General features: G+C 33.7%; 1 protein-coding gene across 1 annotated transcript; it reads right to left on the bottom strand.

Moving 5' to 3' along the window:
• Nucleotides 1-14,177: 14,177 nt before the first annotated feature.
• Nucleotides 14,178-19,925, bottom strand: LOC132064081 (vesicle-associated protein 1-3). Its single transcript, XM_059456942.1, has 8 exons — nucleotides 19,643-19,925; nucleotides 19,330-19,400; nucleotides 19,147-19,228; nucleotides 18,411-18,526; nucleotides 18,161-18,322; nucleotides 18,033-18,080; nucleotides 16,255-16,332; nucleotides 14,178-14,670 (listed from the first exon to the last, which is right to left on the bottom strand). Exons 1-8 carry the CDS (start codon nucleotides 19,692-19,694, stop codon nucleotides 14,557-14,559), a joined length of 723 nt encoding a protein of 240 aa, XP_059312925.1. The 5' UTR covers nucleotides 19,695-19,925; the 3' UTR covers nucleotides 14,178-14,556.
• Between the last annotated feature and the right edge of the window lie 299 nt (nucleotides 19,926-20,224).

Raw genomic sequence — 20,224 nt, 5'->3', positions numbered from 1 at the left:
TCATTCATGTGTAAAATATTTACAAAGTAAAATATGACAGAAGATGGTATTAAACTTATGCCTTGCGAAAGAGTTATTTGTCTCGAGGGCAAAATTAAAGATTAGCACAAAATCGAGACGAAAATGCAAATGACCAAAAAAAAAAAGGACCTATTGTTTCCCTAGTTCGGAGTCATTTGCCCCAGACAATTTCAGTTTTAATAATAAACAAAATCTAATATCTCCATAGTGGTCCGAGTTGCTTGAGAATTGGGAGTTGACTCTTGGAGAAGGGGTAAGTGCTTCATAATTAGATTTAAAAACAAATTAGGGAAACTTTACTTGTAGGATAAGATATCCAACTATGTAATATTTGTAGGAGAAAAGACATCATTTAACCCCTGAACTTGGCATGAAAACTCAGTTTGGAAACTAAACTTAACTTCTATTTATTTACCCCTTAACAACTTACGATTTAATTTATCTTCCCCCCTCTAAATGTGCCCGACAGTTGAGGGGTACTGGCAACATAGTTGACACGCGAAGGAAGCTAATCGGGTCCACGCCATTTATTAATTCCCCAACTTATTTTTACCCGCTCCCACATAAAACCCGACTCAAATTTCAATTAGCTAATCTACCCTTTGATTAAATCGACCCATCCCAAACAAAATCTTTTAACAAGAATACTTGTAGATCTTGGATTTAAAGTATTCACTATTTTAAATAAATACGCCATAAGTACGCATTTCGTGAAAATCGGGAACTTTATTGACTATGTTGCACATTCACACTAAGGACACTTACCCTCGAAACATACGACTCATTCATTCACACTCACTAATAGCGATGTGGCGTACAAAGACAACCAATTCCTCGCCTCCCCCCGAGATTAAAAGGCTGCAGCAGAGGCAGGATAGTGTAGAAGAAAGGAGTATTAAAAACAAGACGGGAAAGGCTTGTCCAAAAAGTGTTGAGATGACTGCGGCTTGTGCCATGCAAAGGGTCACAATAAGAAAGGTTGTCCTATGAATCCACAATGCGCGAGGCAGAGGAAGGGAAGGGAGAAGGACAAGTACTAGTTCAACAAGGTCAAGTGTTGGTTCTTCTACGGTACCAAGTAATTCCCGACCAAGTAGAGGAAGGGGAAGACCGAGGTTCTACCAAACGAGGTAAAAACTCTCCTTGTTATTTACTACTTGATTAAATATTGGTCTTACATTGACTCGCTACTAAAAATATGAATTAGGCCATGGGCTGTGGCATTTCAATACGGAAGGGGTACGGAGACGCCATCACATCACGAGTATTACTTAGCTTGTTAAATTACCACTTAATCAATTTTACAATTCTAAGTGTTTGACACCTTAAATGTGACTTAGGCTTCGATCTGAAGTGCATCGATTCTTGGAAAGAGGGCACCGCTTTAAGAGGCGAGAGTTGTGGGAATGGGAGTCTTGGACCCAAAGTGGTTTCAAAATTGTCAATGTAAGTTTATGCAACCTCATTAACCATTACGTAAACAATCTAGCCTAATGGAATCTATTTGCCTAATGGATATCTATTTTGCTAATGCGACTGGAATGGCAAATCGGACTCCAACCATGCCTATGAATTATTGGTCATCGGTAGTCTTGACAACACAAACCAAGACCGGGAGGACTAAAATGGAAAAGTAGTCCGGCTATGACCAACAAGGTCTTGACAAATGAGTGGACAAAAGAATGAGAAAGGGCCAAAAATTTCTTTGAGAGTTGAACTCTTTAAGTCAAACGAGTTCATCGGTACCCGAAATGAAATGGAAGTTTGTATTTAATGATTTTATGTCTTTAGTGCATTGACTTGTTATCGTGATTTACAGATTTTAATGTTGTTTTTGTGAAACAATTATGGTAGATGATGTACATTTGTCAAACAAATATGCACGCTACTGTAGTGACATTCTATTGTTGGAATATTAAGCGATTTGTGAATGCGATTTTGCCTGTATTGACATTCGTTTCTTGCAATATTAAGCAGTTGTATTTTTGATTTTTTGTATATTTCCTGGTTTTACGGCATTTCTGGTTTCCTGGTGTTGTGCGTGACATTAAATCGTAGAGAAAATTGCCAGTATCGTTTAACGATTTTGTGTATAACACTAAATACGATGCATGATTTGATCAGTGTTTACACATTTACGATGTCGTTAAGCGATGTACACATTTGGCTTGATCAAATACATTGAATGCTTAAAATTTGCATTGATACAAAGAGTAGTTTGACAATTTAACGGTGCTTGGCATAAGTATGCAAGTCGTATGCTTTGATAATTCCTTCACAAAGTTATCTGGATCCGGCGTAAAAGTTTATGGATAAAGTGGATCCGTACCTACTATGTCAAAAAGTAGGATTTGACCAATTTAACGGATTAGCGGCCGGACATATTGGATGGTTAGACAAATTATTGGTTCTTGGAGAATCTGGAGCAAGTACATACTTCTTCTCAACTTTGGAAAAAGCTTGATTGAACTAAATTCTTGCAATTATTAGGTAATCTGAAAGAAGAGTCAAGCGAAAATTTATGGTGTTTCAACATGCCACTGCGACTAAAATATATTTCACAATGTGATTGTGCTTCATGGAAGGCTATTTGTAATAGGATCATACAATGGGGCTTAGTGTAGAACGATTTGTGTTATGTGCAAGTATTGTGATGAAGAAAGTTTGCCCATTAAAAGTATGCTTCCACCCGGCATAACTTTGTGAAGGAATTATCAAAGTTATGCGGATCCATAACTTTGATAATTCCTTCACAAAGTTATCTTGGTCCCGATAAAAGTTTATGGATAAAGTGGATCCATGCCTACTATGTCAAAAGTAGGATTTGACCAATTTAACGGTGCTTGGCAGCGTATTGGATGGTTAGACAAATTATTGGTTCTTGGAGAATCCACGGAGCAAGTGCATACTTCTTCTCTGACTTTGGAAAAAGCGTTGATTCGAACTAAATTCTTGCAATTATTAGGTAATCTGAAAGAGTCAATGAAAATTTATGGTGTTTCAACATGCTTTACTCGACCAAAATATATTTCACAATGTGATTGTGCTTACATGGAAGGCTAGCATTGCTAATAGGATCATACAATGGGGCTCGAGTGTAGAACAATTTGTGTTATGTGCAAGTGTTGTGATGAAGAAAGTTTGCCGATAAAAGTATGTCCCCAATGGCGCGATAACTTTGTGAAGAAATTATCAAAGTTATACGGACGGACATACTTATGCCAAATCGCCCATAAGGTATGAGTATCTTGGGGTTCGCATAAAATTTGTAATTCCTTAACAAAAGTATCGGGTCCCGTACTCTGTGATTGACCACTTGTGCTTGCGATTTTTTTTTTTAATTTTTGCTTGAGCGAGGGTTCGAACTCGAACACAACGCGAAGGGCAAAAATTAAAGACCAGCAATATGAGGCATAATTTAAAGACCCCCAAATATGAGGGGCAAAATTTAAAGACCACCCAAAAGAAGGGCACTCGCAAAAAATTGATGAATCGAGACATCATTAAGTACGCGATCACACTAACACTATAACTCAACTCAACTATAAATAGGCCTTCTTTCCATTTCACTTTCACTCAACTCAAATAACTCTTAACACGTATAGTGACATTAAAGGCTGACACTTCATCTAAGATGGATGAATGGTAAAATGGCCGCATGTTTTGACAAAGAATTGACGAAATTGTCGTCGAAAAAGACGATTTCGTAAGTCTTGTCGTATTATATATTTTAATTGTTCTTTTACCTCTTTTGGTAATAACATTTTTTTTTTTTTTTTTCGAGCATCCTTCCGGTGACATCTTGAATTTCTTCAAACAGAAACCTCGTTGTTCATTTGACGATCATGAGTATAATATGAAATACAAGGTTGGCGTATACACGCGCCTCGCTCGAGGTTGGAAAGCCTTCATTGATCTTTCTTGGGATTAGGGATAGGAGATGTGTTGTGTTTTAAGGCATGTTTAGATGAGAACGCATAGTGTTTTTTGTTAAGTAAGGAGGATCGTGAGATAGTAATGATAGATTAGGTTTCAGATTCTCTATTTAAAGTAATTTATAAAATTTCTCGACTTATTCTATCATTTTCGAGGTAATATTTTCCATAACAACAAAATTCTTCAACAAGAGCATAAAGTTCTTCCATGACATTTACATTACAACAAGATTAAAGTTAACACATTACCTACTACGCGATTACAACATACGACAACATAAATTCGGTTGATTAACGAAGCCGCCAAAAGCCAATAAATATTCCCCACGAAATCAAAAGCAACATCCTTGTATTTGCAAGTTTCTCCTCCAAGTTTAGAACTTTTTCAGAGTCAAATTCTTTTTACTCTTCAAGCCGATTAATTCCTCCTTCATTTTGTTAACCATTTAGATGTCTAGCCTCGGTAAGCGGCAATTAATTCTTCTTGCAATTTGTCACTTTCGATCTTGACCGCATCTAACAACGACGTCAAACTTTGAACATTATTCCACTGCGTCTCGGAAACAATTCATCTTCCCATTCCCAAAATCCAAATTGCCCTTAGGCCTCGGACATTTGTAGAATTTCCGTCGGGATTACTAGAGTCGATGAAGTGAGGTGTTTTGCAATAGTGCCACAATTACATTTTACGTGAGATGAACAATACCTTGAGACATTTATGAACCCACAAAATTTTCGAATTAGAACGCGGAGCGATTATGGACGAAATTTGGAGGAGAAATTTGATGGAGAAATTTCGTGGAGGAAGAATACATATGAAGGAGCAATGTGTGGCGAGAGGAATTTCATGAATGGGGGAAAAAAATGGTGATTGAAGGTGATGAAGATGAAGATGAAGTTGAACTTAGGGTTCTAAAAGGGTGGTGGGTCGGTTGGGATTAAAAAAGGGGAACAATTATAATCGTTCCCCGATCGTTTTGTATTAAAAAAAAAAAAAACGTTAACAAAAATTAATTAACGCGGTGTGGTGGCTTAAACACGCGCCCGTGTGTCCACTAGAGGGGGAAGATAATTAAATCGTAAGTTGTTAAGGGGTAAATAAATAGAAGTTAAGTTTAGTTTAGGCGGAGTTTTAAATGCCAGAGTTCGGGGTTAAATGATGTCTTTTCTCTATTTGTACACTATACATAATAAACCCAAAGGTCATCACCTCATACCTATCAAAATAAAAGTCTTGGTTGAATTTCAACAAATTATCAGCTTTTTCAAGTTCAGATAAATGGGTCTCTTTGGATTCATGCTTGGCACTCTATGTGGAGTATATATTGCACAAACCTACACATTGCCCAAAATTGATGATTGGGCCCAATCTAAAATATGTTAGGGTTAGGGAGCTTGAAAGGGCACACCGTAAGACACAGAATAGCGAGGCCCATAAATATTCCAGCCCAGATGAGTAGGCTCGCACAAATGGAGGTGGAGTTTTTTTTTTCATTTGTTTTTATTGTTATTAAATTTACTCTCAATAATCTTATAGAAGCACTTTGATTTTTGCATTATTTTTCGTCTCTTCGAGGTTCCGAAAAGTGTTTACTTTTGTTCATGGCAGATGTATTATCTTTTCTTTATTGTTTTATATCATAATAATTAAGTGCTTACTCTCAATTTTGGTATAATTAAGCATGGATATGTTTTCAAAAAAACCTACGGTTTGTTGATGCGACATCCCAAAAAGGAAAAAGAATAATAGAAAGAGATTAATTTTAAATTAGAATTTTACGGGCAACATGCATAAAAACTTAAAAGTCATTATTTCCATTCAAGCAAATGAGTCAAGTAAAACTATAGCAGGAAACACAAAAATGGAAAAACGAGTAAATAATATAAGCAAGTGGAGTAATATACAAAAGTGGGGACGAAGATGGAAGATTTGCAGCTAAAACTTTGTTTAAATGTGTAAATAACGAGCTTCTAAATTAATTGAGGGACGTCCAAAACAAATGCTACAAACTACTTTATTGAGGTGAAAAGTTACAGTCACAAACTCGTTCAAAAAAATGATTTGTGCCGTTAAAATTTACGAGATATACGAGGATAGTTTTCATCCTTAATGTTTTATCGCTCCTTAAAATTTAATCATATTTAGCATACTGCCTATATAACCACCATAAAAATGTTTTTAGTCTTTAATAGGCATCTTCACGAGCTCTTTATTAGTTGTGTTTTCAGTTAGTCAAAAGATGTTGGCCAAATCACCTTTTGATAGCTAGTTAATTACATAGCTATTAATCTTACAAGAGCTATTTTATAAGAGTTAATATTATTCGAATTAGGGATGGCAATTTGGACAGGGCGGGTGGGCCAAGTCTTGACCCGCCTTACCCTGCCCCATTTAGTATCTTTTGAAAATTTCCCCTGCCCTAACCCGCCCTGTAGAGCCCTCCCCCATTTTAGTCTCTTTTCTTGCGCTCTTTATTTTCATTTAGTGCATAATAGTTATATATGTATATTGATCAAATAAAATATGTTTTCTATCAATGTTATAGTCTAAAATATATACAGCACCTTATCCCATTGGAGATCATTTGAATCCTTATTTTGTAGGTCGACCATCTTATTGTCTGGTAAATGCTTTCTCAAGGACTATTTTTAGCATAATTAAGTCAACTAAAATAAAAGTAAATAACCCCACCTCTAATTAAGGTACTAAATAAATAAATATACAACATACATAGTAAATCAATGCTCATTACCACAATGAAATTAAAGCCTCGTAGTCAATAAACTTTCTGTTAAAATTTTCAATCTCATCCAAGTCTCAATTTGCATTTTACCAAACACAGTAGCATAGAAGAAATCAGAACAGCAAGAGCAACGTAGTCAAAGGGACTCAATTGAATGAAGAGCAAGATATCAATTAACTCTTGAATTTGAAAAATTTAACAAGCATATTCCTATAACCTTAATATGAATAGATCACTGAAGAAAATTAAATGACAACAGCATTTCAATCATTAGAGCACCGTCTTAATTCTTTTACAGCTATTGCTACTAAAAGAACAGATAATATATAATGAAACCTTGATATTAGTATCTTTGATCAGCTAGGATTTGGACCCGCCCCGCCTTGCCCCGTTTAGTATTTTTTGAATTTGCCCTGCTCCTCCCTACCTCGCCCCATATATATATTCCCCTGCCTGCCCCATATGAATTTGCCCTGCCCCGCCCTTCCTCGATTGTCATTCGACAAACACAGTGTTTCTTATTTTTTTTAATTTTATTTTATGTGTATATCATTTCAGATCATTTGAAAGTCTGCATTAGTTCAATTGTCTGATTAGTTACTAGGAAATTATGGCCCACGCTGGCACGGGCTTGATATTATGAGAGTCAAAAATTATTATTCTTATTTAACTTTGTATGGCATAAAAATTGCAGATAATAAAAAATGATATGAATAAGTAAGAATCGAATTAGGCAGTCAATACTGCAAGCTAGTTATTGAATATTATATACATATAATTTGGATCAAAATATAAATTCTTTCCACCCATAACACCCTCATATTAATAGATGCTTAAACTGTTACAAGCTCTACATCCAGATGAGATAGATATTTTCATATGATCAAGGGGAATGACCATTTTCATGTGTTGTATAGTCTTCGTTTAAATTTTATTCGTTGAGTGACGCTGGATCATTTAAAACACTTAGGGCCTGTTTGGAAAGCCACCTGGTAATTGGAATTGGTGTAATTAATAGGGTAGTAATTACACAATAGTGTAATTACAAAGACTTGTTTGTTTGTCATAACATAATTACAGTGTATTTACAAGCGTGTTGTTTAGTTGCACAAGTGTAATTACACAGTTAGTTTAATTTTTTTTTAAAAAAATTAATTTATAAAAAAATTAAAATTAGTATTTAAAGAATATTTGACTTTATAAATGATATTAAATTAATTATTTAATAACCCATTGTTTCTTGAAAATATATTAATTAATAATCATATATTTGTAATTAATATTGTAAAAAATAATTGATATATATTTTTAAAATTAATAATATTTAATTTAATTAATTATAAAACTTAAAAGAAGACTTTTTTTGTGAGAACATCATGGATTGGATGTTTGACAAAAAAATAATAGTTATAAATATAATGCCAATAATTATAAATATAATGCCATAACATTATTCAAATGTTTGACATAAAAAATCCATCAAATGTAAGTGGAAAAAAAAAACATGCAATGTGAATGCAAATAACTTAAAGTTGAAAATATAATCTAAATTCAAAATCCAAAAGCAAAAGTTTAACATAATACTCTTATGTCAAATTTCAACATTACATAAGTTCCAATGTAACTTAAGCAAATAATTCAAAAGAAAGGGAAAATATAAGTCTATAACTCATTCACAATGAAATTCTACTTTAATAATGTCACTCGTTATATACCAAGTTTGTTAATGACTCATTCTTTCCAATATTAAGATGTATAGTTTCAAAAATTAGAATAATAACACGGTTATGTTAAATGAATAAAATAAATTAAAAAAAAATACGAGCAATTACACGGAAACACAAGAAGTAAAGGTTGGAATGAGAAGAAAGGAAATGAAAAATATATAATATAAAAAGAAAAATACATTTTAAAAAAATAATTAAAAAGAAATTAAAATAATTGAATCAAAAAATAAATTAAAAATCAAAAGAAATTAAAATAAACAAAAAAGAAATAAACTAAAAAGTAACCCTGTAATTACAGGGTGTAATTACACTCAATTCTCAACCCCTCTTGAGAATTGGAGAGTGTAATTACACCCTTTCAATTACATCCAATTTTCACCTAACTGTGTAATTATTTGGTCGAACAAACAAGCCAAACTGTGTAATTACATTCAATTACACCCAATTCCAATTACCTGGGTGGCTTCCCAAACAGGCCCTTAGATAAATGTTATTACAACAATTTTATGTCCACTTTTGTCTTTTCAGCCTTGCTCTCCACCCTCCAGTTCATAATCTCCTTTTTCTTCATACTCAATAGCTAACACTCTTTTTTTGCTACTTCGCTTTGGATTCCCATTCTCTACTGAGGGAAAAAGAGTTCTCGAACTAGGTCGCCCTAGCTGAGCAACAGGTTAATTGTCTCGGTCAGACTCGAGCATCACAACGAATGGCAACTCACAGTTGCATCTCGTGTCATTTTTTACACCCGCGACGGCGTCAAAAAGTCAAGTCTGATTGATCATTTTTTGAATTTCTCCGCTATATATTCCTTGGCCTGACTTGTTGAGGCAATAACGTTTGCTCTTCGATTATGAACTCTGAAATTGAACAACATATCAATTTTACACAGTTATGTAAAAATCCTAGAAACTAATTGACTTTAAATCGAAGTAAAATGAAATTTGGATTGAACAGAAATAGATAACGCAGAACTTAGCAAGGAAGATGAAGAGAGAAGAGAACATACGACAGAAGGAGAAGAAGCGATCTCTGAGAAAGCAATAAGAATGGGACTATGCGGTGCGCATCGGTGATTACCTGAATAAAAGTCACGCACACAACATATATCTCTATATGTGAATGATTATAATATGTCTTCAGCTAGATTTTAATTTCCACTGCGCAGACATGTCGAAACCGTAGACTTTTCTATATAATAGAAATTAGTCATTCTTATTTATATACACTTACTCTCACTTTTCTAACATTAGTATACCTCTTTGTGTTATCTTATCTTTCTTTTCTCATTTTTTGAGGTCTGGTATGCGAGACACACATATAGTAGTAATTCGTATATATCAAATTTATTTATAATAGTGGTGTTTTAGCCATTTTGCATGCATATCCACCATTCACAATAACTTATGTTATGTTTTAAGCAATTACAATGACTAATGTAATGTATTAAAAAATACTCGAAATCAACATAATATTTTTAATTTTTTTTTTTTTTAAAGTGTCACCTAATAATCTCAATTTCTATCGAAGAATGTCAAAAATAAATCATACATTTTAATTGCTTAAATCTAGGGAAAATATCTAAATTTGCCCCCGCACAATCATAAGTTGCTTGGTTCTGCCCTCTGCTACGGGATCAAGGCCAAAAGAGAGAATATTTCCTAACACATGGAAGGTAATATTTAGATCAAATTAAAAGTCTAACAAAGAATAAAATTGTTCATTTTCAAATAATACATAGCACTAGTATAAGTCAATTTTTTTACAGTTTTGCAACTAAGTAAACCATCAACAATTTCAAATATTTGAATATATTATTTCAAATTTATTCATGAAGCCTTCAATATTTGGGGCTTAAAACATTTTACTTTAATAACATAAGAATGTTACTCAACACGATGATCAAGTCTATCAAGAGTCCCATTAGTCAGATCGATTCATGGCATGCAAAATCTGATCTACTGCATGAGGGAATATAATATCTAGCTAGTCTCGTTTCTGTTTGATGATAGTTAAATTTATTCTATATATTATCAGTACGTACAAGTTAATAAGCATATAGTGATCAATTTTCTTTTTTCTTTTAATGGTGCTGGTGCTGTGTAAACTTAAATTACATGGTACTCGGGGTATGACTAGCTCTTGAGTAGCGGGTTGATTACAAGCAAGGTAGTTTTGGTCCGAATCATATATTTGTATTACATTTGTAGCCAAATATGTAAAAAATTATTAATTTAGAATCCAATAACTTTAAAGAATTAGAACTCCAAACCCACAAGCTTCAAATCTTGGCTCCGCCTGTGATGGTACTTTGAGTTCTTCAACTACTGTTAATTATGCTTCGTTGGCCGCAAGATATTATGCTTTTATGATTTTGTGTGTGTAAGGTTATTTTTATTTTTTTTGCGGGGTAGCAAGACTGGTACCTGTGATTTTGTGTCTTCATTAGTGAAATAATATCAATGCATATGGATCTCTAAGTAAATGTGGGATAGAGTCAAAGACATATCAGAGACGACAGATGATGATTATACTTACTTAGTAGTCCAGACATGATTATGTCAAATTGCTAAAAAAACATTCTTGTATTAATTATCTGAATATTGGGAAACAGTACATGCAATTTGCCAATTTTTTACAATACTATTACTACCTCCCATTATTTGTCACATTGCTTTTCCATTCAATTTATGCACATTTATGGCCCCACAAAGAATTTTTTTTTTTTTTTAAAAAAAAAAAAAGTTAAAAATGGGAATTTAAAATTATCAAAGGAGCTTACGTTCAACATTTGAAGTTTAGAACCCAAAAACTAATTGTTACACGAAAAAAGAGCAAGAGCCTGGATGGGCTTATTTTAAGCAGCTAAATCAAAACGGGTTCAATTATTTTTTTGAGTTTATTTTAAAGACAAAATGACTTTAAGTTCTTGGTCCAAACAAAAAAAAAAATGCTTATAAGCGAACTTTAATGATCAATCCAAACAGGCTCTAAGTGTAAACTATTTGAGTGACAACTTGATATATTAAAAATAAAGAGTAAACTAAAATAAACAATCGGAGTAGTCCTCAACTACTCGGATTTGGAATCTTGGACAAGGGGCCAAAAACTTTAAAACAAAATTAAAAAAGAAAAATCTTGGAGAACAAGACACTATTACAAACCCCTATAAATATATTAGCTCATGCATAGCCAACCCCAATCAAAGTCCATAATTTTCCAACTCAAAATCAAAAGCAAAGAAACACACTATTTTCTTCAACAAATCCATAAGAGAAAGATGGGTTTAATAGGTACTACTGTTACATTCATGGCAGGCACTGCTTTTGGAGTATATTTGTGTCAAAATTATGATGCCCCAACTTTCAACCAAGTCAAAGAGGCTGCAATTGTGAAGGCCAAGAATCTTGAAGAGACATATAATACTTATGGCAAATCCAAGGAGGTGGTGGTTACTCAACCAGAACCAGTCACCCATGACGATCAAAATCAACATTAATTAGTCATGCTAAATCTAATGGGAGAACAATATTTTAATTTTTTTGTTCTAGTTATTATTCCACAATTAACGGAGTTTCTTCTTTCAATATGGTAGTACAGTTTGAATTTAAAATTCCATGTTGTTGCGCATCGGTGGTTACCTGAATAAAAGTCACGTACACAACATATATCTCTCTATGTGAATGACTATAATATGTCTTCAGCTAGATTTTAATTTCCACTGCGCAGACATGTCGAAACCGTAGACTTTTCTATATAATAGAAATTAGTCATTCTTATTTATATACACCTACTCTCACTTTTCTAACATTAGTATACCTCTTTGTGTTATCTTATCTTTCTTTTCTCATTTTTTGAGGTATGGTATGCGAGACACACATGTAGTAGTAATTCGTATATATCAAATTTATTTATAATAGGGTGTTTTAGCCATTTTGCATGCATATCCACCATTCACAATAACTTATGTTATGTTTTAAGCAATTACAATGACTGATGTAATGTATTAAAAAATACTCGAAATCAACATAATATCTAAAGTGCAAATTTAGATATTGTCCCTAGATTTAAGCAATTAAAATGTATGATTTAATTGCTAAAAAAAAAACATTCTTGTATTAATTATCTGAACATTGGAAAACAGTACGTACATGCAATTTGCCAATTTTTTATAATACTATTACTACCTCCCATTATTTGTCACATAGCTTTTCCATTCAATTTATACAAATTTATGGTCCCACAGAGAAATTCTTTTAAAAAAAAAAAAAAAAGTTAAAGACATGGGAATTTAAAATTCTCAAAGGAGCTTACGTTCAACATTAGAAGTTTAGAACCCTTAAACTAATTGTTACACGAAAAAAAGAGTAAGTGTAAACTATTTGAGTAACAACTTGACATTAAAAATAAAGAGTAAAATAAAATAAACAATCGGAGTAGTCCCAAACTACTCGGATTTGGAATCTTGGACAAGGGGCCAAAAACTTTAAAACAAAATTTTAAAAAAAAATGTTCTTGCAGAACAAGACACCATTACAAACCCCTATAAATATATTATCTCATGCATAGCCAACCCCAATCAAAGTCCAAAATTCTCCGACTCAAAATCAGAAGCAAAGAAACACGCTATTTCTTCAACAAATCCATAAGAGAAAGATGGGTTTAATTGGTACTACTGTTACATTCATTGCGGGCACTGCTTTTGGAGTATATTTGTGTCACAATTATGATGTTCCAACTTTCAACCAAGTCAAAGAGGCTGCAATTGTGAAGGCCAAGAATCTGGAAGAGACATATAATACTTATGGCAAATCCAAGGAGGTGGTGGTTACTCAACCAGAACCAGTCACCCTTGACGATCAAAATCAACATTAATTAGTCATGCTAAATCTAATGGGAGAACAATATTTTAATTTTTTTGTTCTAGTTATTATTTCACAATTAACGGAGTTTCTTCTTTCAATATGCCCTAGTACAGTTTGAATTTAAAATTCCATGTTGTTTTGACTTCATCAATTGTCAATTCAGTTTCTTTTGGTACCTAATTATTAAGTGTTTCTGTTATTATTTTCTGGATTTATGTGATTTCTGGCCTCATTAGTGAAAAATAAGGACACACAGGAGCATGAAGATTGATTATGGATTTCTGCTAAAATTATGATTGAGAAGTCCGAAAATTTTGATACGCTGCTTACATTTATTTTTTTGGTCCTATGATTATGTCACATTGTTGAAAGTCCTTCCAGTATTACTTGATTCATAATACTGGCAAATAGTGAATACAACAGTATAACTTTTGTTATTTTCAACCTTAAAAATATGGATCTAATATATAGGATGCAAAATTCACTCTACAGAACACGAGTGCAATTCATTGTTTAAATTCCCAGATTGGTCAGACTATCATAAAAAATTGCTAACAGAGGTAATTAAATTAGTATACAGCAAGGAGTGCTAGCATCACTATGATTTGGTAAAGCTAGGAATGTCCAAAAGCTATAATAGTCTTGGAACTTGACCAATCAATTATTGACCATAATCAAAATCTGAACTAATAAGTAAAAGTGAAAGTAGCAAATATGGAACAAAAGAGCTTTTGAATTCCACTTAAAATGCAGCAAAACACATGTAGGACATTCTGTTCAATGAACTTTTGAGTAATTAACGTCCAAAAAAACAATAAAACATGACTGCAAAGTATATAAAATTTATAATCCAAGAAAACCGGAAAAAAAAATGCACTGGAAAAATGACAAAAAAATTCTGAGTACCATTTAGAAGTTATCCACAAAAATAGAAGATGACACGAAAAGAATGTCATTGGCTTCACCAGGAACCAATCGCAGGACACTTGGTGATGAGAAACTTCACTTTCAAGAAATATAACAGCTTCTTGTTCACATGAATAAAGAAGCTATTGAATAATTTCCTACTCTAGTTAAAATCGAATCAAGTATTCAAATGCCCATAATACATAAAGAACTATAATATTTTTACACTGTAGATGACTGCAGAACGACCTACTTCTAGTGCAGAAGTCCGTAAGGAAAAAGGGGAAAAATAAAATTCTAGGATGCCATCAACTTTTTCTGGGCATGCAACTATGAATCAAAGAGCGTCTCGTTCCAACTAAGTCTTCTTGATCAGGTACCCAACCAAAAGACCTATAAGACCAATCAGCACAACGAACAGCATCGAGAAGCCGCCAGCATTGCTTTTGCTGTTTTCTTTTCTTACCAGCTCCTGCAAAATGGTAGAGAAAGAAGCAAAAAATAAGCGGAAAAATGCTTATACAAGTAATTATTCTGCATGCCGTCCAAGGAAGACAATCATTACATATAGAGGCCACTCTCCTCTTTTGCATCTTTTCTAAACCAGTTCTTGAAAATATTACTGTTTCTCGGGATACTAATTGTTTTTGTTCTCCAACTACAATTCCTGATTTTGAAATCTCTGTGAATTCCTTCCATTCGCTCATTTATGAAAGACAAAGGAACAAAAAGTAATATCAAAATAAAGACTCATGGACGTGCTTCAGAACATGCTGCTCACTTGGGTTGCATCGTTGACCATCAATCAGGTACACGAAAGGACATAAACTTACGTATAATATAAAATAACTAATTACAGAGTCATGATACTTTCGCATGAGTTGCTTACAATTCTATGGTCTTAACTGGACTCACCACCCTTCGTTACTTTTCATTTCTTCCTTAGGGAATAGGGACTCTATAGGCACCCCGCATCCAGAGATTATACCCTTCATTACGTTTCCTTTCTTCTTCAGGGAATACGGACTCTATAGGCACCCCGCACCCTTTATCCAATTATAAGATCACACATTCTAAATCAAACCGATGGGCAATTAGAAAAGGAAATAGCATATTTCAACCTACGGCATTGACCATGCAACTCAATCAGAGAGATAATAAGATTTTCATTGTATTGGAAAGCAATCAAGCAAAAAGAAAAGATGAAAACTTATTCCCTTTCCAATCACATTGTACTTGTGAATACACAAGCTATATTATATAACTGCCAGCATGTGTTTCCAAGTTGGTAATTATAGTATTCTCATAGCACATAAAACTTCCCAAAAATACTCCCCAGTCAACTCGTTTTCTGCATGTATGTGAAGGCACCTACTCACGATAACCACTCACAAATGAAACCACTCAGCCCTCTGGTTCCTTCCCCTCTTTTCAATCCCCTAATCAATGATTCATATATGGTCAAGAAAAAAGTTAGGTATAGGTACCAACTACTAATCACCAGTTAACTCATTTTCTTTCTCCGATGACAATGGTGTCCGGGCCAGCTTGCGTGCACTCGCTTCACTCAAACTTCTATTGTTCCATATGTGAACAACTAAGAAGATCTCAAGTTAATGTCACCGATGGTTCTGCCAATTTATCACCTCCAGCTTGGGCAAACAAGGAAATCTTACCAGATATTTTTTAGAGACGGAGTTTTTTTTTTTTTTTTTTTTGTGAGAAGGAATTTTACCAGATATGTCTTTACTTCCAAGAAGCAACAGGAATTCCCACCATCATGTCTAACCAGTAGGTTTTGAAGAGAGAACATCACAATCACAAGGAGTGAAGTGGTAACGTAGAAGCTACTTGAAGCATCATCACTAATATTCGCTAAAAGATTATTCTTTGACCATATTTATCAACCCAAGATGATTTCACCCAGCAACTAGCAGGCAAATAATAAATGAATTTTACCAAGAGATGGGGGAAAGAGTAGAATTCTATAAAGCAAGTTCGGAAAGTGACAGAAAAAACCGGAAGATTCATAATTCCATACTGTCACTTAACATACCAATTCCTGACGTAATTTCTGATTTTGTTGAAGAGCAGAAGCTTTCTCCTTAGTTAACCTCGAAATCAAAGACCATGCCTAAAGTGAAAGTATTAGTTAAAGATTGCTCATAAACTAACTTGGTAAAACAGTCTTCAGTTGAATACATGTGCCAGGCAGCAGTTATAGGAAGTAAGGATATTCAATAATCCAGGCGAAATTAACAGAAAAAAATTGTGCACGCTGCTACTGCAGGTCATACGAGTTCAGCTTCAATTTGAAAAATTGTAGACATTAATATGTCTGACAATCAATGAAATCGAATTGGGGGAACAGGAAGCACCAGACTCATCAACTCACATTGGGCCTCACGTGAAGGCTAAAGATGATTTCACATTAATTAACAATGCACATTATGGTATACCTCCCAAATATATGAGAGTGAAAAAACTGAAAAAACATCTTTTTACGGTTTAAAAGTCCAACAGAAACTCAAAAGAATCCAGTCTCTCGCCCTTTTTCCCATGTCCTATGTTTATATTTTTAATTAATGTCAATAACTCTTAAGTTATAACTAGTTACTACCCTACTTTTATAAGAGATAAAGTTGATTGAGTATCTCCTTCAGTTTCCTTTTACACCATTTTTATTTTCAAAATTTCTTGTATGGATTTTGTCGACAAGATTCAAAAACAGATTTCCTTTTTCAATACATCAATAACTGCTCATCATGTATCTACTATTTAATCAGATTCTGTGAAGGGATCACAAAGTGTTTGATGATTTAAGAAAATCTGAAAAGGGTAGAGAAAAAGACAAAGAGAAGAAGCACTCAAGATATTCTAATTACGATAACCAGAATCTAACACAAAGACAGACCACTCTACTCGTCGGCACGAATTTACCTGGATGGATCAGAAATTACTTTCTAAGAAACAAACTCCATAACATGATAAATTATGATCTCATCCTTCCAGCCTTTAACAACAATATAGTCTTTGTCTTATCAGAAAAGAAGTACGAAGATAAGATACTTAAAAGCTTGCTCATTTTCCTAAAATTAGGTAAAATTATTCATTGCATCTGGAGCTACATAAATTCTGTGGTCCAAGAAAGTTTTCTTTCTTTGCACTCACGTAAAGAAGGGAAAAGGGAGAGGTTCAGAAAGAACACTGAAATGGCAAATAAAGAATTCTGAAATCTTGTGTAGAAGAAATTGTGAGACTGAAACCATCCAAGAAAGATCCCAGACAGATGTGGGTTCAACCAGTAGATGAACTTCACAAATATCTGGTAAGGGAAAAGATGAAACATGTCAAATTTATACAATATCTAGAGACCATTCACCTTTAACTTTCAGGAGGAGGAGAGGAGGTATATGGTTTTTAGAAAACAAGAGGAAGTGTCCACTTAGTTTTGCTAATTTATGGGGAAGTGATTCATTTAAACTTCAATATAGAAACCCCAAGTTCTCATCCATTCCATTAGGCATCAAGCTGCTAATAAGAGCACTACGAAAGGAATATTTTTCACTGCACTGTGAGATCAGGATCATTATTTTTCCGAAAGTATTATGAAAATACCACTTCTTCAAATGACAGTTAAAAAAATCCATTCCAAAAGCGAATAGTTCTCATCCCTTAACCGCATTTCCTAAATACAAATTAAAGAATTAGGTACACTTGACAATACGAAAAAAACCTTAAATTGATATTTCTAAGACAATACAGAACAATTAGTCTGCAGCATGCATGCACAGATTGATGCAATGTTTTATATGAGAAAGCACTATGTTTCACCTCCGAAGGGGATGATTTTGCTTTCGGCTCCTCCAAAGATCGTGACACCTATTATTAAGGTCAAGAAGAGAACTTTAGCTCATAGTTGAGGAAGAATCACAGAAAAACTATAAATTCCAGACACTTACTGCTTCTGGAAGCGAAGAGCTTTTACTCTCATCTTCAGTCAACGAGGTCCTGGGAGAACCGCCTTCTTCAGACCCTTCAGGCACGGGAGAGGGAGGATTTGCGGGAAAATAAACAACCCTCAATTTAAATTCATCAATAATTTTCCCATCCTCCTTATTGAACTAAAAGCAAATGTACAATACCAATTTCAGTAAACCATAATACTTAAAGAGCCTGAAAAACATTGCTTAATGGTTGTAAGTAACTCACAATTTCTGGAGTGATGTCTTTATTAGTTGTACCATTGGGTGCTATAGCACTCTGAATTAAAAACTTATCCTTGCACTGCATATCAGGAGGTGCCTCTTTCTGTGCTTGCATTGTAACTACAAAATCCACACAACTTATTTGGTAAAGAATGACTTCAACCATATGTTGTTGCCTGTATCTTATACTGTCTCGCATTTCACAGGACACTTGAGTTTATGACAATAATTTGACTAGAATATTACATTACTAATAGTGGATGAAAACGTGAAAGTGATGGCTAAAAAGGCTTAATAAATAAAACTGCACTCAAAGTTAAGAATTTTAATAATGTAAAGTTGAATACTTGCAAAATATTGAAGTTGTATAGAAAGAGAAAAGTAACAAACATAATTAGGACATCACAAAAGAGGAAATATTCATCTAAATTGGAGATAATGGTCAAAAAACACACTTGAACTATCACCATTTTGCGAGTTTCACACCCCCTCAGTCACATGTTTCCTTTTTCTACCTAAACTATCACCATCTATGTATTAAAACACACCTCAACAATCAGTTATTCCCTTTTCCTACTTGAACGATGGTGATAGTTCATTAGGAAAAGGGAACAATTGATAGTTGGGGTGTGAAACTCGCGAAGTTCAGGTGTGTTTTTGATCATTAACTCTATAAATTGGGACTGGGGGAGTATTTCAAAAAGCAGAATCAACGAAGAAATAGAAGGAAATAATGTTACCTGTCACATTGCATGAAGAACCAGGCAAAACAACACCAGCATTAGGCCTAACACAGTACTTCTTCGGGTTTGTCGTCTTAACCTTTCCAACACAAAAAAAAAAAACAATTAACTCAAAATTTTATTACATCTAACAGAACTTGGAATTATTAAATTAAGGTAATAGTTGTTCAAAATAGTTACCTTGAATGCAATGTATTGATCAGTCTTGTTACTTAATTGCAAAGAACATGAACTCTGCTTCCTCAACTCAACTTTTCAACACAAACAAATCAATACCCAAATTAATCAAAACTCAGCTAAATGGGTAAACGTTCCCAAGAAATCAACAAGAACAAAAACCACATTTAATATTTAAATACTCGATTAATTAAGCAAACCCATCAATCAAAATCGCTATATTAAACAATGATATTGATGAAATCTGGAAAAAAAAAATTAAAATAAACACTTATGATAGCAGATAATTAAAAAAAAAAAAAAAAAAAGGGCTTACATGGGAATTTGAGCTCTGAGGGATAAATATTGATGAATTCACCGGTAGTCATGGCTATGTCTCAACCAAATTTGATAGGAATATTGATATGATTATTTAAGGAGAAGAAATTCAAGCTTTTTTAGGGTTATTTTTTTTTCTTTGGTTATTTTCGCTAGGAATGATCGGATTTTCTAGTCAGCGCATGAACAAACCTGACAATGAAGAAAATGAAATTTTGCTTTAGGTAATCTTTTAGATTTGATTTGAATATTAATATTAATATTTTGGAGACTTTGGTGGAAAGAAATCTGAGCAAGTTGTAACCTTTTTTGTTCCATTATCACCCTTTTTTTTTTATGACAAGATTTATGATAACGACCGATGAAGGAGACGTGAAACTCGAGGGTATAAATGTAAATGCGAATAGGTTGGACAGAACTCCACGGTGATATTGGTGTTTGAGTTGGCAAAACTCCTTTGCATGTGCTACCAACCTAAATGGTTGTTTCTTTTGTCAAATATACTTTCTTGGGTTTAACTTTTTGAAATTAAAGATAAATATTAGCTCACGAGGAAATGGATCTTGGCCTAACTCAATTT

Source organism: Lycium ferocissimum, chromosome 7 (genome assembly GCF_029784015.1).
Source record: "Lycium ferocissimum isolate CSIRO_LF1 chromosome 7, AGI_CSIRO_Lferr_CH_V1, whole genome shotgun sequence".
NCBI classification, from domain to species: domain Eukaryota; kingdom Viridiplantae; phylum Streptophyta; class Magnoliopsida; order Solanales; family Solanaceae; genus Lycium; species Lycium ferocissimum.
Note: the sequence above shows the minus strand (reverse complement) of the source record. Positions and strands in the feature narration are given on the sequence as shown.

Excerpts from the sequence above, each read along its gene's own strand:
- LOC132064081 (XM_059456942.1), bottom strand. The coding sequence starts at position 19,694 with ATGACTACCGGTGAATTCATCAATATTTATCCCTCAGAGCTCAAATTC. Across the intron at positions 18,323-18,410 it reads AAGACATCACTCCAGAAATT|TTCAATAAGGAGGATGGGAA; the intron begins GTGAGTTACTTA and ends ATTTGCTTTTAG. Across the intron at positions 14,671-16,254 it reads AGAAATTACGTCAGGAATTG|GAGCTGGTAAGAAAAGAAAA; the intron begins GTATGTTAAGTG and ends ACCATTTTGCAG.